Source organism: Papaver somniferum, chromosome 4, assembly GCF_003573695.1.
Source record: "Papaver somniferum cultivar HN1 chromosome 4, ASM357369v1, whole genome shotgun sequence".
NCBI classification, from domain to species: Eukaryota; Viridiplantae; Streptophyta; class Magnoliopsida; order Ranunculales; family Papaveraceae; genus Papaver; species Papaver somniferum.
In genome coordinates this window covers 94,050,659-94,069,005 of record NC_039361.1, presented here as the reverse complement: position 1 = coordinate 94,069,005, position 18,347 = coordinate 94,050,659, and the positions used below count along the sequence as shown (strand labels likewise).

Sequence of the window (18,347 nt, the reverse complement as noted above, 5' to 3'; positions counted from 1 at the left end):
CCTCGGGTCAAACAGTATGTCGTCAAAAAAATAAGGTTTTTTATGGAGGTGGAACCTTGAGTCGTTGTAGAACTATCACGGATTTACTTGGTATGGAAGTCTCTACTTTCCCAGACAGATATTTAGGTGTTCAAATTATGCCTGGAGATGTTAAATATCGTCATATAAGTAATGTTATTGATAAAATCAAGAAGCAACTTTCAGTTTGGAAAGGAAAAATGCTTTCTTAATAACTTTGTGATTGCTAGCTATGCCATTCACAATATGGCTGTTTACAAATGGCCAAGGAAGTTCATTATGCAATGTGAGCGGGTTATACGCAATTTTCATTGGTCCGGGGATTCGGAAGTTGCGAGGAAGTTTGTGGTTGGTTTTGACAAAGTTTGGAGCCCTGTGAAGGAAGGTGGTTTGAGTATTACAAGTATGGCAGTTACAAATAGGGGTCTTCTCATGAAATATTGGCGTAGTATTCGTTCTTCTAATAAGAAGTGGGCGCGTTTCTTATGGGCGAAATATACTACACAGACTGGTAGAATTACGCAATATGGTGTGAACTCTTCTATCTTGCCTGGTGTTAGATTGGTTCGTAATATTGTGGATAGAAATACGAAAGTGCTTCTTGGTGATGGGCGAGCCACTTCTCTTTATTATGATGTTTGGAATGGTAATGAATGTATTGCTGATATTCTTGGTGATAATGAGCTGGATAGTACTGTCATGGTAAGTACTTTGCTTTCTAATAATGAATGGCAGCTGCAAGGCGATCATATTCAGAATTTTCTTCGTGCGAGAGTGGATTTGAATAACTTACCAACGCCACAAGGAGGAGATGATCATAGAGTCTGGATGCCGGAGATGAGAGGTAACTTTACTGTCAGTTCAGCAAAACAGCTAATAAGGAAGAAATATAATGTCTTGGACGTGTATGGGCTGTTGTGGAGGAAGGTTATACATCCAAAATTAGCTGCACAAAATTGGAAGTTGGCGCGAGAAGCTTGTGCTACGCAAGACAAAATCAGGATCGGATCAAGGTCAATCTTGCTAATAAGTGTTACCTTTGCAAGTCCGATGAAGAGTCCTTGGAGCATATTTTATGGAGTTGTTCCTTTGCAACTCAAATTTGGCAATGGATCTCAGGTATTTTTTCCTTGCAGGTTAACTATAATTTGATTGATTCTTATAAATCCTCTAAAGGAAGGAGCCGTATTATAAAGGATCTTTGGCTTTTGGCACTTATGGTGATTCGAGCTGAACTGTGGCATGCTAGAAATCTGGCGTATTTTCAAAACAAGACAATTAATGTAAGCTTTTTCAAGTAGCGGGTGTTCCATTTAATTCATGAATATTCAGTCTGTACAAAGAGTTTTATGCACAACTCCACTGCGTACTTGTATGTTCTGAATTTTTTCCGTGTAACGCATCGACAAGTGAAGTTTTTTCAACCTGTTGAGTGCTTTTGGACTCCTCCAAATAGGGACGAGCTGTTATTATGCTGTGACGGTGCGGCCAAGGGTAACCCAGGAATCGCATGGGCTGGAGTTGTGGCTCGAGATGCAGATTGTAATTTTATTGGCGCAATGACTATTGGACTTGGTAGAACAAACAATTTCCTTGCTGAACTTTATGGTATCATTGTGGGACTAGAGTGGGCGCTCAAATGGGTTGTTAGGAAGATTCTGGTGCGTTCAGATTCTATGGGGGCTGTAATGACCTTTACTAATTCGAATATGCCATGGTTTGCAAGACAACGGTGGAGGAAAATTCAAGAAAGCTATGATTTTATTCGTTTTGTTCATACTTATCGGGAAGCTAATTTTGCAGCTGATGCAATGGCCAAAAGAGATTACTTGCTAAGGAATGGTAAAGTCCTGAATAATGATGAGAGACCTTATTTTCTAAATTCATTAGAATACCCTAATGTCTCTTACTTCAGATTAAAGTAGTTTGTAAGTTTTTGGGGTCTACGGACCTCTTTTCATGTAAACTATTTGTAAATATTTTGCTATTCATCAATACAATTTTGGACTTACCAAAAATAAAATCCCAAAATCTCCTTCACTGCATTGAATTTGGTAATGTCCAAAGGGTCCTCATCAGAAGACCGGATAACAGACTCCAAATGCAACTGAGATTCCTTTAGACGAATGTTCACATTTCCAAAAACATTGAGATTCCAATCTTTAAACGCCTGTTTAAGCCTCTTGAACTTGAAAGGAAAAATGAAAGACGGATTACCCACTACTGGCGCATTCCAACTGTCATTTACAAGTCTTAAAAAATCAGGGTGAGTGAAACACATTTTTTGAATCCTAAATGGAGCACGTTTAGGACGCAAATTAATAAAAGGATAACCTATAAGAGGAGAGTGATCAGAAACTTCCCTTGGAAGAGCTTTACACTGCCAATTCCCATACTTATCAAACCAAGCCTCATTGATAATAGCTCGATCAAGCTTACTGATAATTCTACGAGTTCCAGACTAACCATTTTCCCAAGTAAAATTACTTCCCAAGGAATCAGCCTCAAATAAATTATTATCGTCCATCCAATTACCGAACTCACTAAATACCGAAAGGCGTGGTTCCACTCCACCTTTTTTCTCTTCATTGCGCAGAACGAAATTAAAATCACCCATCACGAGCCACGGAATACTTACATCAGGTTCATCAAGTTGTTGCCACAATCTACGTCTTGTGACCTGAATAGAACTAGCATGTACAAAAGAGATAAGCACTCCTTCTGTAGTAATAGAAATTTCCTGGCGACTCATATTAACAACAACATGTTTAGCAAAATCAGAAGACCAAAAAATCCAAATATTTCCAAGAGAAGAATTCGTGGAATTATGGATTACATCACTAGCAAAACCCGAGATATTTAGTCTTGATATGAACCTAGAAGAGCAAAGCACCTTAGATTCAGCAATACAAAAATCACAGGCTTAAATTCTCTAACCAACTCTTTAAGTTTATCTTGCGCAATATCCCTTGCCACACCATTCATAAAAATGTTGAATTTTTTATACGCTAACTCAAAAAAGTCTACACACTTCGTTATAATTCGGAAATTGATTTCTGAAACTAAATTGTAAACTAGATAAACTCATCTTTAACAGAACAAGTTTAAAAAATGTATTGTAATCACAAATAATATGTTCTAAGGAATTACGTCTAGTAAAAATTGCATTTCTATGTACGTTGATTCAAGAAAATATGAAGGAAGTCAAACTTCACAATAGAAGAAGGATGAAAGACCATGCAGAACTAATCCAAATCCTAACAAATTTCATCTATCTTGAATCAAATAGAAAGACAAATCCACCACAAAAATAAAGAGTTCATAAAATTTTTGAATTTTTTATACGTTAACTCAAAAAAGTCTACACACTCCGTTATAGTCGGAAGTTGATTTCTGAGACTAAATTGTAAACTAGATAAACTCATCTTTAACATAAAAAGTTTGAAAAATGTATTGTAATCACAATTAATATGTTATAAGGCAGTACGTCTAGTAAAAATTGCATTTCTATGTACGTTGATTCAAGAATATATGAAGGAAGTCAAATTTCACAGTAGAAGAAGGACGAAAGACCAAGCAGACTAATCGAAATCCTAACAAATTTCATTTATCTTGAATCAAATAGAAAGACAAAGCCAACACAAAAATAAGGAGTTCATAAATATGTCGAATTTTATATACATTAACTCCAAAAAGTCTACACACTTCGTTATAAGTCGGAAGTTGATTACTGAGACTAAATTGTAAACTAGATAAACTCATCTTTAACAGAAAAGTTTAAAAAATGTATTGTAATCACAATTAATATGTTATAAGGCAGTATGTCTAGTAAAAATTACATTTCTATGTATGTTGATTCAAGAACATATGAAGGAAGTCAAATTTCACAATAGAAGAGGACGAAAGACCAAGCAGAACGAATCCAAATCCTAACAAATTTCAACTATCTTGAATCAAATAGAAAGACAAAGACAACACAAAAATAAAGAGTTCATAAAAAGAAAGAGTTCATAAAAAATGTAAATAAAATTCAACATTTGTATGAACTCTTTTTTTTTTGTGTTGGCTTTGTCTTTCTATTTGATTCAAGATAGTTGAAATTTGTTAGGATTTGGATTCGTTCTGCTTGGTCTTTCGTCCTTCTTCTATTGTGAAATTGGACTTCCTTCATATGTTCTTGAATCAACATACATAGAAATGTAATTTTTACTAGACGTACTGCCTTAGAACATATTAATTGTGATTACAATACATTTTTCAAACTTTTCTGTTAAAGATGAGTTTATCTAGTTTACAATTTAGTCTCAGAAATCAACTTCCGACTTTTAACGAAGTATGTAGACTTTTTTGAGTTAACGTATAAAAAAATTCAACATTTTTATGAACTCTTTATTTTTGTCTTGGCTTTGTCTTTCAATTTGATTCAAATAGATGAAATTTGTAAGAATTTGGATTAGTTCTGACTGGTCTTAAATCCTTCTTTTATTGTGAAATTTGACTTCCTTCATATTTTCTTGAATCAATGTACATAGAAATGCAATTTTTACTAGACGTAATGCCTTAGAAAATATTATTTGTGATTACAATACATTTTTCAAACTCTTTCTGTTTAATATGAGTTTATCTAATTTACAATTTAGTTTCAAAAATCAATTTCAGACTTATAACGAAGTGTGAAGACTTTTTTTGAGTTAACGTATATAAAATTCAACATTTTTATGAACTCTTTCTTTTTGCGTTGGTTTTGTCTTTCTATTTCATTCAAGATACATGAAATTTTTAGGATTTGGATTAGTTCTGCATGGTCTTTTATCCTTATTCTATTGTGAAATTCGACTTCCGTCATATTTTCTTGAATCAACGTACATAGAAATACAATTTTTACTAGACGTATTGCCTTAAAACATATTAATTGTAATTACAATACATTTTTCAAACTTTTTCTATTAAAGATGAGTTTATCTAGTTTACAATTTAGTCACAAAAATTAATTTCCGACTTATAACGAAGTGTGTAGACTTTTATGAGTTAACGTATATAAAACTTCAACATTTTTATGAACTCTTTATATTTGTTGGCTTTGTCTTTCTATTTGATTCAAGATAGATGAAATTTGTTAGGATTTGGATTAGTTCTGCTTGGTCTTTCATCCTTCTTCTATTGTGAAATTTGACTTCCTTCATATTTTATTGAATCAACGTACATAGAAATGCAATTTTTACTAGATGTATTTCCTTAGAACGTATTAATTGTGACTACAATACATTTTTCAAACTTTTTCTATTAAAGATGAGTTTATCTAGTTTACAATTTAGTCACAGAAATTAATTTCCGACTTATAACGAAGTGTGTAGACTTTTATGAGTTAACGTATATAAAACTTCAACATTTTTATGAACTCTTTATATTTGTTGGCTTTGTCTTTCTATTTGATTCAAGATAGATGAAATTTGTTAGGATTTGGATTAGTTCTGCTTGGTCTTTGATCCTTCTTCTATTGTGAAATTTGACTTCCTTCATATTTTATTGAATCAACGTACATAGAAATGCAATTTTTACTAGATGTATTTCCTTAGAACGTATTAATTGTGATTACAATACATTTTTCAAACTTTTTCTATTAAAGATGAGTTTATCTAGTTTACAATTTAGTCTCAGTAATCAACTTACGACTTATAACGAAGTGTGTATACTTTTTTGAGTTAACGTATATAAAATTCGACATTTTTATGAACTCTTTATTTTTGTGTTGGCTTTGTCTTTCTATTTGATTCAAGATAGTTGAAATTTGTTAGGATTTAGATTCGTTCTGCTTGCTCTTTCGTCCTTCTTCTATTGTGAAATTTGACTTCCTTCATATGTTCTTGAATCAACATACATAGAAAATGTAATTTTTACTAGACGTACTTCCTTAGAACATATTAATTGTGATTACAATACATTTTTTAAACTTTTCTGTTAAAGATGAGTTTATCTAGTTTACAATTTAGTCTCAGAAATCAACTTCCGACTTATAACGAAGTGTGTAGACTTTTTTGAGTTAACGTATAAAAAATTCAACATTTTTATGAACTCTTTATTTTTGTCTTGGCTTTGTCTTTCAATTTGATTCAAATAGATAAAATTTGTAAGAATTTGGATTAGTTCTGCCTGGTCTTACATCCTTCTTCTATTGTGAAATTTGACTTCCTTCATATTTTCTTGAATCAATGTACATAAAAATGCAATTTTTACTAGACGTAATGCCTTAGAACATATTATTTGTGATTACAATACATTTTTCAAACTTTTTCTGTTAAATATGAGTTTATCTAATTTACCATTTAGTTTCAAAAATCAATTTCAGACTTATAACGAAGTGTGAAGACTTTTTTGAGTTAACGTATATAAGATTCAACATTTTTAGGAACTCTTTATTTTTGCGTTGGTTTTGTCTTTCTATTTCATTCAATATACATGAAATTTGTTAAGATTTGGATTAGTTCTGCATGGTCTTTTATCCTTCTTCTATTGTGAAATTTGACTTCCTTCATATTTTCTTGAATCAACGTACATAGAAATACAATTTTTACTAAACGTATCGCCTTAGAACATATTAATTGTAATTACAATAAATTTTTCAAACTTTTTCTGTTAAAGATGAGTTTATCTAGTTTACAATTTAGTCTCAGAAATTAATTTCCGACTTATAACGAAGTGTGTAGACTTTTTTGATTTAACGTATATAAAACTTCAACATTTTTATGAACTCTTTAATTTGTTGGCTTTGTCTTTCTATTTGATTCAAGATAGATGAAATTTGTTAGGATTTTGATTAGTTCTTCTTGGTATTTCATGCTTCTTCTATTGTGAAATTTGACTTCCTTCATATTTTCTTGAATCAATGTACATAGAAATGCAATTTTTACTAGATGTATTGCCTTAGAACGTATTAATTGTGATTACAATACATTTTTCAAACTTTTTCTATTAAAGATGAGTTTATCTAGTTTACAATTTAGTCTCAGTAATCAACTTCCGACTTATAACGAAGTGTGTAGACTTTTTTGTGTTAACGTATATAAAATTCGACATTTTTATGAACTCTTTATTTTTGTGTTGGCTTTGTCTTTCTATTTGATTCAAGATAAATGAAATTTGTTAGGATTTTGATTAGTTCTGCTTGGTCTTTCGTCCTTCTTCTATTGTGAAATTTGACTTCCTTCATATATTCTTGAATCAACGTACATAGAAATGCAATTTTTACTAGACGTACTGCCGTATAACATATTAATTGTGATTACAATACATTTTTCAAACTTTTTCTGTTAAAGATGAGTTTAACTAGTTTACAATTTAGTCTCGGAAATCGACTTCCGACTTATAACAAAGAGTGTAGACTTTTTTGAGTTAACGTATAAAAAATTCAACATTGTTATGAACTCTTTATTTTAGTCTTGGCTTTGTCTGTCTATTTGATTCAAGATTGATGAAATTTGTTAGGATTAGATTAGTTCTGCTTGGTATTTCATCCTTCTTCTATTGTGAAATTTTACTTCCTTCATATTTTCTTGAATTAACGTACATAGAAATGCAATTTTTACTAGACGTAATTCCTTAGAACATATAATTTGTGATTAAAATACATTTTTCAAACTTTTTCTGTTAAAGATGAGTTTATCTAGTTTACAATTTAGTCTCAAAAATCAATTTCCGACTTATACAGAAGTTTGTAGACTTTTTTGAGTTAATATATATAAAATTCAACGTTTTTATGAACTCTTTATTTTTTTGTTGGCTTTGTCTTTCTATTTGATTCAAGATAGATGAAATTTGTTAGGATTTGGATTAGTTCTGCTTGGCCTTTCATCCTCCTTCTATTGTGAAATTTGACTTCCTTCATATATTCTTGAATCAACGTACATAGAAATGCAATTTTTACTAGACTTACTGCCTTAGAACATATTAATTGTGATAACAATACATTTTTCAAACTTTTTCTGTTAAAGATGAGTTTGTCAAGTTTACAATTTAGTCTTAGAAATCAATTTCAGATGTATAACGAAGTGTGTAGACTTTTTTGAGTTAACGTACATAAAATTCAACATTTTTATGAACTCTTTATTTTTGTATTGGCTTTCTCTTTAAATTTGATTCAAATAGATGAAATTTGTTAGAATTTGGATTAGTTCTGGCTGGTCTTTCATCCTTCTTCTATTGTGAAATTTGACTTCCTTCATATTTTCTTGAATCAACGTACATAGAAATGCAATTTTTACTAGACGTAATGCCTTAGAACATATTATTTGTGATTACAATACATTTTTAATTTTTTTTTTTGTTAAAGATGAGTTTATCTAGTTTACAATTTAGTCTCAGAAATCAATTTCAGACGTATAACGAAGTGTGTAGACTTTTTTAGTTAAAATGTATAAAATCCAACATTTTTATGAACACTTTCTTTTTATGTTGGCTTTGTATTTCTATTCGATTCAAGATAGATGAAATTTGTTAGGACTTGGATTAGTTATGCTTGGTCTTTTGTCCTTCTTCTATAGTGAAATTTGACTTCCTTCATATATTCTTGAATCAACGTACATAGAAATGCAATTTTTACTAGACGTACTGCCTTAGAACATATTAATTGTGATTACAATACATTTTTCAAACTTTTTCAGTTAAAGATGAGTTTATCTTGTTTACAGTTTAGTCTCAGAAATCAACTTCCGACTTATAACAAAGAGTGTAGACTTATTTGAGTTAACGTATAAAAAATTCAACATCTTTATGAACTCTTTATTTTTGTATTGGCTTTGTGTTTCAATTTGATTCAAATAGATGAAGTTTGTTAGGATTTGGATTAGTTCTTCTTGGTCTATCATCCTTCTTCAATTGTGAAATTTGACTTCCTTGATATTTTCTTGGATCAACGTACATAGAAATGAAATTTTTATTAGATGTATTACCTTAGAACATATTAATTGTAATTACAATATATTTTTCAAACTTTTTCTATTAAAGATGAATTTAGCTAGTTACAATTTAGTCTCAGAAATCAACTTCCGACTTATAACGAAGTGTGTAGACTATTTTGAGTTAAGGTATATAAAATCCAACATATTTATGAACTCTTTATTTTTGTATTGGCTTTGTCTTTCTACCTGATTCAAGATAGATGAAATTTGTTAGGATTTGGATTATTTCTGGCTGGTCTTTCATCCTTCTTATATTGTGAAATTTGACTTCCTTCATATTTTCTTGAATCAACGTACACAGAAATGCAATTTTTACTAGACGTAATGGCTTAGAACATATTTATCATGATTACAATACATTTTTCAAACTTTTTCTGATAAATATGAGTTTATCTTGTTTACAATTTAGTCTCAGAAATCAACTTCCGACTTATAACAAAGAGTGTAGACTTTTTTGAGTTAACGTATAAAAAATTCAACATTTTTATGAACTCTTTATTTTTGTATTGGCTTTCTCTTTCAATTTGATTCAAATAGATGAATTTTGCTATAATTTGGATTAGTTCTGGCTGGTCTTTCATCCTTCTTCTATTGTGAAATTTGGCTTCCTTCATATTTTCTTGAATTAACGTACATAGAAATGCAATTTTCACTAGACGTAATTCCTTAGACCATATAATTTGTGATTCAAATACGTTTTTCAAACTTTTTCTGTTAAAGATGAGTTTATCTAGTTTACAATTTAGTCTCAGAAATCAATTTTCGACTTATACCGAAGTTTGTAGACATTTTTGAGTTAACGTATATAAAATTGAACATGTTTGTGAACTCTTTCTTTTTGTGTTGGCTTTGTCTGTCTATTTGATTCAAGATAGATGAAAGTTGTTAGGATTTGGATTAGTTCTGCTTGGTCTTTCCTCCTTCTTCTATTGAGACATTTGACTTCCTTCATATATTTTTGAATCAACGTACATAGAAATGCAATTTTTACTAGACGTACTGCCTTAGAACATATTTATTGTGATTACAATACATTTTTTAAACTTTTTCTGTTAAAGATGAGTTTAACTAGTTTACAATTTAGTCTCGGAAATCGACTTCCGACTTATAACAAAGAGTGTAGACTTTTTTGACTTAACGTATAAAAAAATTCAACATTGTTATGAACTCTTTATTTTAGTCTTGGCTTTGTCTGTCTATTTGATTCAAGAATTATGAAATTTGTTAGGATTTGGATTAGTTCTTCTTGGTCTTTCATCCTTCTTCTATTGTGAAATTTTACTTCCTTCATATTTTCTTGAATCAACGTGCTGCCTTAGAACATATTAATTGTGATTACATTATATTTTTCAAAAACTTTCTGTTAAAGATGAGTTTATCTAGTTTACAATTTAGTCTCTGAAATCAACTTCCGACTTATAACGAAGAGTGTAGACTTTTTTGAGTTAACGTCTAAAAAAATCAACATTTTTATGAACTCTTTATTTTTGTATTGGCTTTGTCTTTCAATTTGATTCAAATAGATGAAATTTTTTAGAATTTGGATTAGTTCTGGCTGGTCTTTCATCCTTCTTCATTTGTGAAATTTGACTTCCTTCATATTTTCTTGAATCAACGTACATAGAAATGCAATTTTTACTAGACGTAATGGCTTAGAACATATTTATTGTGATTACAATACATTTTTCAAACTTTTTCTGTTAAAGATGAGTTTATCTTGTTTACCACTCAGAAATCAACTTCCGACTTATAACAAATAGTGTAGACTTTTTTGAGTTAAAGTATAAAAAATTCAACATTTTTATGAACTCTTTATTTTTGTATTGGCTTTGACTTTCAATTTGATTCAAATAGATGAATTTTGTTACAATTTGGATTAGTTCTGGCTGGTCTTTCATCCTTCTTCTATTGTGAAATTTGGTTTCCTTCATATTTTCTTGAATTAACGTACATAGAAATGTAATTTTTACTAGACGTAATTCCTTAGAACATATAATTTGTGATTAAAATACATTTTTCAAACTTTTCTGTTAAAGATGAGTTTATCTGGTTTACAATTTAGTCTCAGAAATCAATTTTCGACTTATAGCGAAGTTTGTAGACTTTTTTGAGTTAACGTATATAAAATTCCACATTTTTATGAACTCTTTCTTTTTGTGTTGGCTTTGTCTTTCTATTTGGTTCAAGATAGATGAAATTTTTTAGGGTTTGGATTAGTTCTTCTTGGTCTTTCATCCTTCTTCTATTGTGAAATTTGACTTCCTACATACTTTTTTTCTTGAATCAACATACATAGAAATGCAATTTTTACTATACGTATTGCCTTAGAACATATTTATTGTGATTATAATACATTTTCCAAACTTTTTTCTGTTAAAGATGAGTTTATATAGTTTACAATTTAGTCTCAGAAATCAATTTCTGACTTATACCGAAGTTTGTAGACTTTTTTGAGTTAACGTATATAAAATTCAACATTTTATGAACTCTTTATTTTTGTGTTGGCTTTTCATTTCTATTTGATTCAATATAGATGAAATTTGTTAGGATTTGGATTAGTTCTGCTTGGTCTTTCGTCCTTCTTATATTGTGAAATTTGACTTCCTTCATATATTCTTGAATCAACGTACATAGAAATACTATTTTTACTAGACTATCGCCTTAGAACATATTAATTGTGATTACAATACATTTTTCAAACATTTTCTGTTAAAGATGAGTTTATCTAGTTTATAATTTAGTCTCAGAAATCAACTTCCGACTTATAACGAAGAGTGTAGACTTTTTTGACTTAACGTATACAAAAACTAACATTTTTATGAACTCTTTATTTTTGTATTGGCTTTGTCTTTCAATTTAATTCAAATAGATGAAATTTATTGGAATTTAGATTAGTTCTGCCTGGGCTTATATCCTTCTTCTATTGTGAAATTTGACTTCCTTCATATTTTCTTGAATCAACGTATATAGAAATGCAATTTTTACTAGACGTAATGCCTTAGAACATATTATTTGTGATTACAATACATTTTTCATACTTTTTCTGTTAAAGATGAGTTTATCTAGTTTACAATTTAGTCTCAGAAATCAATTTCATATGTATAACGAAGTGTGTCGACTTTTTCGAGTTAACGTATATAAAAATTCAACATTTTTATGAACTCTTTTTTTTTGTTGGCTTTGTCTTTCTATTTGATTAAATATAAATGAAATTTGTTAGGATTTGGATTAGTTCTGCTTGGTCTTTCATCCTTCTTCTATTGTGAAATTTGACTTCCTTCATATATTCTTGAATCAACGTACATAAAAATGCAATTTTTACTAGAAGTACTGCCTTAGAACATATTAATTGTGATTACAATACATTTTTCAAACTTTTTTTGTTAAAGATGAGTTTATCTAGTTTACAATTTAGTCTCAGAAATCAACTTCCGACTCATAATGAAGAGTGTAGACTTTTTTGACTTAACGTATATAAAATTCAACATTTTTATGAATTCTTTATTTTTGTGTTGGCTTTGTCTTTCTATTTGATTCAAGATAGATGAAATTTGTTAGGATTTGGATTTGTTATTCTTATTCTTTCATCTTTCTTCTATTGTGAAATTTGACTTCCTTCATATTTTCTTGAATCAACGTACATAGAAATGGAATTTTTACTAGACGTAATGCCTTAGAACATATTATTTGTGATTACAATACATTTTTCAAACTTTTTCTGTTAAAGATGATTTTATCTAGTTTACAATTTAGTCTCAGAAATCAATTTCAGATGTATAACGAAGCGTGTAGACTTTTTTGAGTTAACGTATATAAAATTCAACATTTTTATGAACTCTTTCTTTTTCTGTTGGCTTTGTCTTTCTATTTGATTCAAGATAGATGAAGTTTGTTAGGATTTGGATTTGTTCTTCTTAGTCTTTCATTCTTCTTCTATTATGAAATTTGTCTTCCTTCATATTTTCTTGAATCAACGTACATAGAAATGCAATTTTTACTAGACGTGTTGCCTTAGAACATATTATTTGTAATTACAATACATTTTTCAAACTTTTTCTGTTAAAGATGAGTTTATCTAGTTTACAATTTAGTCTCAGAAATAAATTTCCGACTTATACCGAAGTTTGTAGACTTTTTTGAGTTAACGTATATAAAATTCAACATTTTATGAACTCTTTCTTTTTGTGTTGGCTTTGTCTTTATATTTGATTCAATATAGATGAAATTTATTAGGATTTGGATTAATCTGCTTGGTATTTCATCCTTCTTATATTGTGAAATTTGACTTCCTTCATATATTCTTGAATCATCGTACATAGAAATGCAATTTTTACTAGACGTACTGCCTTTGAACATATTAATTGTGATTACAATACATTTTTCAAACTTTTTCTGCTAAAGATGAGTTTATCTAGTTTACAATTTAGTCTCAGAAATCAACTTCCGACTTATAACGAAGAGTGTAGACTTTTTTGAGTTAACATATAAAAAATTCAACATTTTTATGAACTCTTTATTTTTGTATTGGCTTTGTATTTCGATTTGATTCAAATAGATTAAATTTGTTACAATTTGGATTAGTCCTGTCTTGGCTTTCATCCTTCTTATATTGTGAAATTTGACTTCCTTTATATTTTCTTGAATCAACGTACACAGAAATGCAATTTATACTAGACGTAATGGCTTAGAACATATTTATTGTGATTACAATACCTTTTTCAATCTTTTTCTATTAAAGATGAGTTTATCTTGTTTACAATTTAGTCTCAGAAATCAACTTCCGACTTATAACAAAGAGTGTGGACTTTTTTGAGTTAACGTATAAAAAATTCAACATTTTTATGAACTATTTATTTTTGTATTGGCTTTGTCTTTCAATTTGATTCAAATAGATGAATTTTGTTACAATTTGGATTATTTAGGGCTGGTCTTTCATCCTTCTTCTATTGTGAAATTTGGCTTCCTTCATATTTTCTTGAATTAACGTACATAGAAATGCAATTTTTACTAGACGTAATTCCTTAGAACATATAATTTGTGATTAAAATACATTTTTCAAACTTTTTCTGTTAAAGATTAGTTTATCTAGTTTACAATTTAGTCTCAGAAATCAATTTTCGACTTATAGCGAAGTTTGTAGACTTTTTTAAGTTAACGTATATAAAATTCCACATTTTTATGAACTCTTTCTTTTTGTGTTGGCTTTGTCTTTGTATTTGGTTCAAGATAGATGAAATTTGTTAGGGTTTGGATTAGTTCTTCTTGGTCTTTCATCCTTCTTCTATTGTGAAGTTTGACTTCCTACATATTTTCTTGAATCAACATACATAGAAATGCAATTTTTACTATACGTATTGCCTTAGAACATATTTATTGTGATTATAATACATTTTCCAAACTTTTTTCTGTTAAAGATGAGTTTATATAGTTTACAATTTAGTCTCAGAAATCAATTTCCGACTTATACCGAAGTTTGTAGACTTTTTTGAGTTAACGTATATAAAATTCAACATTTTATGAACTCTTTCTTTTTGTGTTGGCTTTGTCTTTCTATTTGATTCAATATAGATGAAATTTGTTAGGATTTGGATTAGTTCTGCTTGGTCTTTCGTCCTTCTTATATTGTGAAATTTGACTTCCTTCATATATTCTTGAATCAACGTACATAGAAATTTTATTTTTACTAGACTATTGCCTTAGAACATATTAATTGTGCTTACAATACATTTTTCAAACATTTTCTGTTAAAGATGAGTTTATCTAGTTTACAATTTAGTCTCAGAAATCAACTTCCGACTTATAACGAAGAGTGTAGACTTTTTTGACTTAACGTATACAAAAACTAACATTTTTATGAACTCTTTATTTTTGTATTGGCTTTGTCTTTCAATTTAATTCAAATAGATGAAATTTATTGGAATTTAGATTAGTTCTGCATGGGCTTATATCCTTCTTCTATTGTGAAATTTGACTTCCTTCATATTTTCTTGAATCAACGTACATAGAAATGCAATTTTTACTAGACGTAATGCCTTAGAACATATTATTTGTGATTACAATACATTTTTCATACTTTTTCTGTTAAAGATGAGTTTATCTAGTTTACAATTTAGTCTCAGAAATCAATTTCAGATGTATAACGAAGTGTGTCGACTTTTTTGAGTTAACGTATATAAAAATTCAACATTTTTATGAACTCTTTTTTTTGTGTTGGCTTTGTCTTTCTATTTGATTAAATATAGATGAAATTTGTTAGGATTTGGATTAGTTCTGCTTGGTCTTTCATCCTTCCTCTATTGTGAAATTTGACTTCCTTCATATATTCTTGAATCAACGTACATAAAAATGCAATTTTTACTAGAAGTACTGCCTTAGAACATATTAATTGTGATTACAATACATTTTTCAAACTTTTTTTGTTAAAGATGAGTTTATCTAGTTTACAATTTAGTCTCAGAAATCAACTTCCGACTCATAATGAAGAGTGTAGACTTTTTTGACTTAACGTATATAAAATTCAACATTTTTATGAATTCTTTATTTTTGTGTTGGCTTTGTCTTTCTATTTGATTCAAGATAGATGAAATTTGTTAGGATTTGGATTTTTTATTCTTAGTATTTCATCTTTCTTCTATTGTGAAATTTGACTTCCTTCATATTTTCTTGAATCAACGTACATAGAAATGCAATTTTTACTAGACGTAATGCCTTAGAACATATTATTTGTGATTAAAATACATTTTTCAAACTTTTTCTGTTAAAGATGATTTTATCTAGTTTACAATTTAGTCTCAGAAATCAATTTCAGATGTATAACGAAGCGTGTAGACTTTTTTGAGTTAACGTATATAAAATTCAACATTTTTATGAACTCTTTCTTTTTCTGTTGGCTTTGTCTTTCTATTTGATTCAAGATCGATGCAGTTTGTTAGGATTTGGATTTGTTCTTCTTAGTCTTTCATTCTTCTTCTATTATGAAATTTGTCTTCCTTCATATTTTCTTGAATCAACGTACATAGAAATGCAATTTTTAGTAGACCTGTTGCCTTAGAACATATTATTTGTAATTACAATACATTTTTCAAACTTTTTCTGTTAAAGATGAGTTTATCTAGTTTACAATTTAGTCTCAGAAATCAATTTCCGACTTATACCGAAGTTTGTAGACTTTTTTGAGTTAACGTATATAAAATTCAACATTTTATGAACTCTTTCTTTTTGTGTTGGCTTTGTCTTTCTATTTGATTCAATATAGATGAAATTTATTAGGATTTGTATTAGTTATGCTTGGTATTTCATCCTTCTTATATTGTGAAATTTGACTTCCTTCATATTTTCTTGAATCAACGTACACAGAAATGCAATTTTTACTAGACGTAATGCCTTAGAACATATTATTTGTGATTAAAATACATTTTTCAAACTTTTTCTATTAAAGATTAGTTTATCTAATTTACAATTTAGTCTCAGAAATCAATTTTCGACTTATAGCGAAGTTTGTAGACTTTTTTAAGTTAACGTATATAAAATTCAACATTTTTATGAACTCTTTCTTTTTGTGTTGGCTTTGTCTTTCTATTTGGTTCAAGATAAATGAAATTTGTTAGGATTTGGTTAGTTCTTCTTGGTCTTTCATCCTTCTTCTATTGTGAAATTTGACTTCCTACATATTTTCTTGAATTAACGTACATAGAAATGCAATTTTTACTAGACGTATTGCCTTAGAACATTTTTATTGTGATTACAATACATTTTCCAAAAATTTTTCTGTTAAAGATGAGTTTATATAGTTTACAATTTAGTCTCAGAAATCAATTTCCGACTTATACCGAAGTTTGTAGACTTTTTTGATTTAACGTATATAAAATTCAACATTTTATGAACTCTTTCTTTTTGTGTTGGCTTTGTCTTTCTATTTTATTCAATATAGATGAAATTTGTTAGGATTTGGATTAGTTCTGCTTGATCTTTCGTCCTTCTTATATTGTGAAATTTGATTTCCTTCATATATTCTTGAATCAACGTACATAGAAATGCTATTCTTACTAGACATATTGCCTTAGAACATATTAATTGTGATTACAATACATTTTTCAAACATATTCTGTTAAAGATGAGTTTATCTAGTTTACAATTTAGTCTCAGAAATCAACTTCCGACTTATAACGAAGAGTGTAGACTTTTTTGACTTAACGTATAAAAAATCTAACATTTTTATGAACTCTTTATTTTTGTATTGGCTTTGTCTTTCAATTTAATTCAAGTAGATGAAATTTGTTGGAATTTAGATTAATTCTTCCCGGGCTTATATCCTTCTTCTAGTGTGAAATTTGACTTCCTTCATATTTTCTTGAATCAACGTACATAGAAATGCAATTTTTACTAGACGTAATGCCTTAGAACATATTATTTGTGATTACAATACATTTTTCATACCTTTTCTCTTAAAGATGAGTTTATCTAGTTTACAATTTTCCTCCATTCCACACAACACTCTTTCCACACAGCTCTTTTGAAATAGTTTCTTGTGAAGGTCGTTCATCACTTGGTCTAGGAAGGCGAAAATCTCCCAACGGAATTCCGGTAATTTTCGAAATCAATTCTCTATTAACTAGATTCCTCACTCTATTAACCATGGTCTTGAATTCCATGTCCTCAGGGACAACATCATAAATGTTGGCATAGAAGATCCTAGTAAGAGTGTCAAAACCTTCACCAAGACCATCAAAGATGTTTTCAAGCTTGAATTTTTCAAAACAAGTTAAATCATCCTTGTGCCCACTTGTCAAATCCATTTTCTTTTCTAAAATAAACCCAGAAGTAGAAATCTTTTCAAATACTTTGCTACAGGATTCATCCACAAATCTAATTCTAATAGAATTTTGATCAACAGGAAGATCAATTGATGAGGATGAAGATCCTAGGTTGTATGAAAAACCTTTTGAACCCTTAACATTCTTCATGATTCTAGAAGGAAATAAGGGAGTGGGCAAGATATTACTTACTTGACTTTTTATCTTGAAGAATCTCTTCACAATTGTTCTTCAACAAGCTTTAATGAAGAGAAAACATGAACCCTAGAATAGTTCACGTACGCGGACTGTTTGGGGAGGAAGAAGAGCACGCGTACTCCAAACTTCTTTTATACCCACTCATGGGCTTGGACCCGTACACGAACCGCGACCCACTAAAGGTAAGTAGGTTTTTTGAAGGTACATACATTATTAAGGAAAGTACCTACTGAAAAGCTTAAAAAAGGAATTAAATCAAAATCAACCCGTTACTTGCCCCATCTCAAGTCATGTACAAATGGGGTGTAGTTAAACCTCAAATTAGGTGTTTGGAAATTGCAGAGAATTTCTCATGCGAATTTTT

The 18,347-nt window shown here is 29.4% G+C and overlaps 1 protein-coding gene across 1 annotated transcript; it reads left to right on the top strand.

Annotated features, from left to right (window-relative positions):
* The first annotated feature begins 264 nt into the window (after positions 1-264).
* On the top strand, positions 265-1,943 carry LOC113272833. Its single transcript, XM_026522628.1, has 2 exons — positions 265-1,137; positions 1,434-1,943. The coding sequence occupies exons 1-2, from the start codon at positions 265-267 to the stop codon at positions 1,941-1,943; spliced, it is 1,383 nt and encodes a 460-aa protein (XP_026378413.1).
* Positions 1,944-18,347: the final 16,404 nt, after the last annotated feature.

Excerpts from the sequence above, each read along its gene's own strand:
- LOC113272833 (XM_026522628.1), top strand. The coding sequence starts at position 265 with ATGGCTGTTTACAAATGGCCAAGGAAGTTCATTATGCAATGTGAGCGG. Across the intron at positions 1,138-1,433 it reads AATTTGGCAATGGATCTCAG|TTTTTTCAACCTGTTGAGTG; the intron begins GTATTTTTTCCT and ends CGACAAGTGAAG.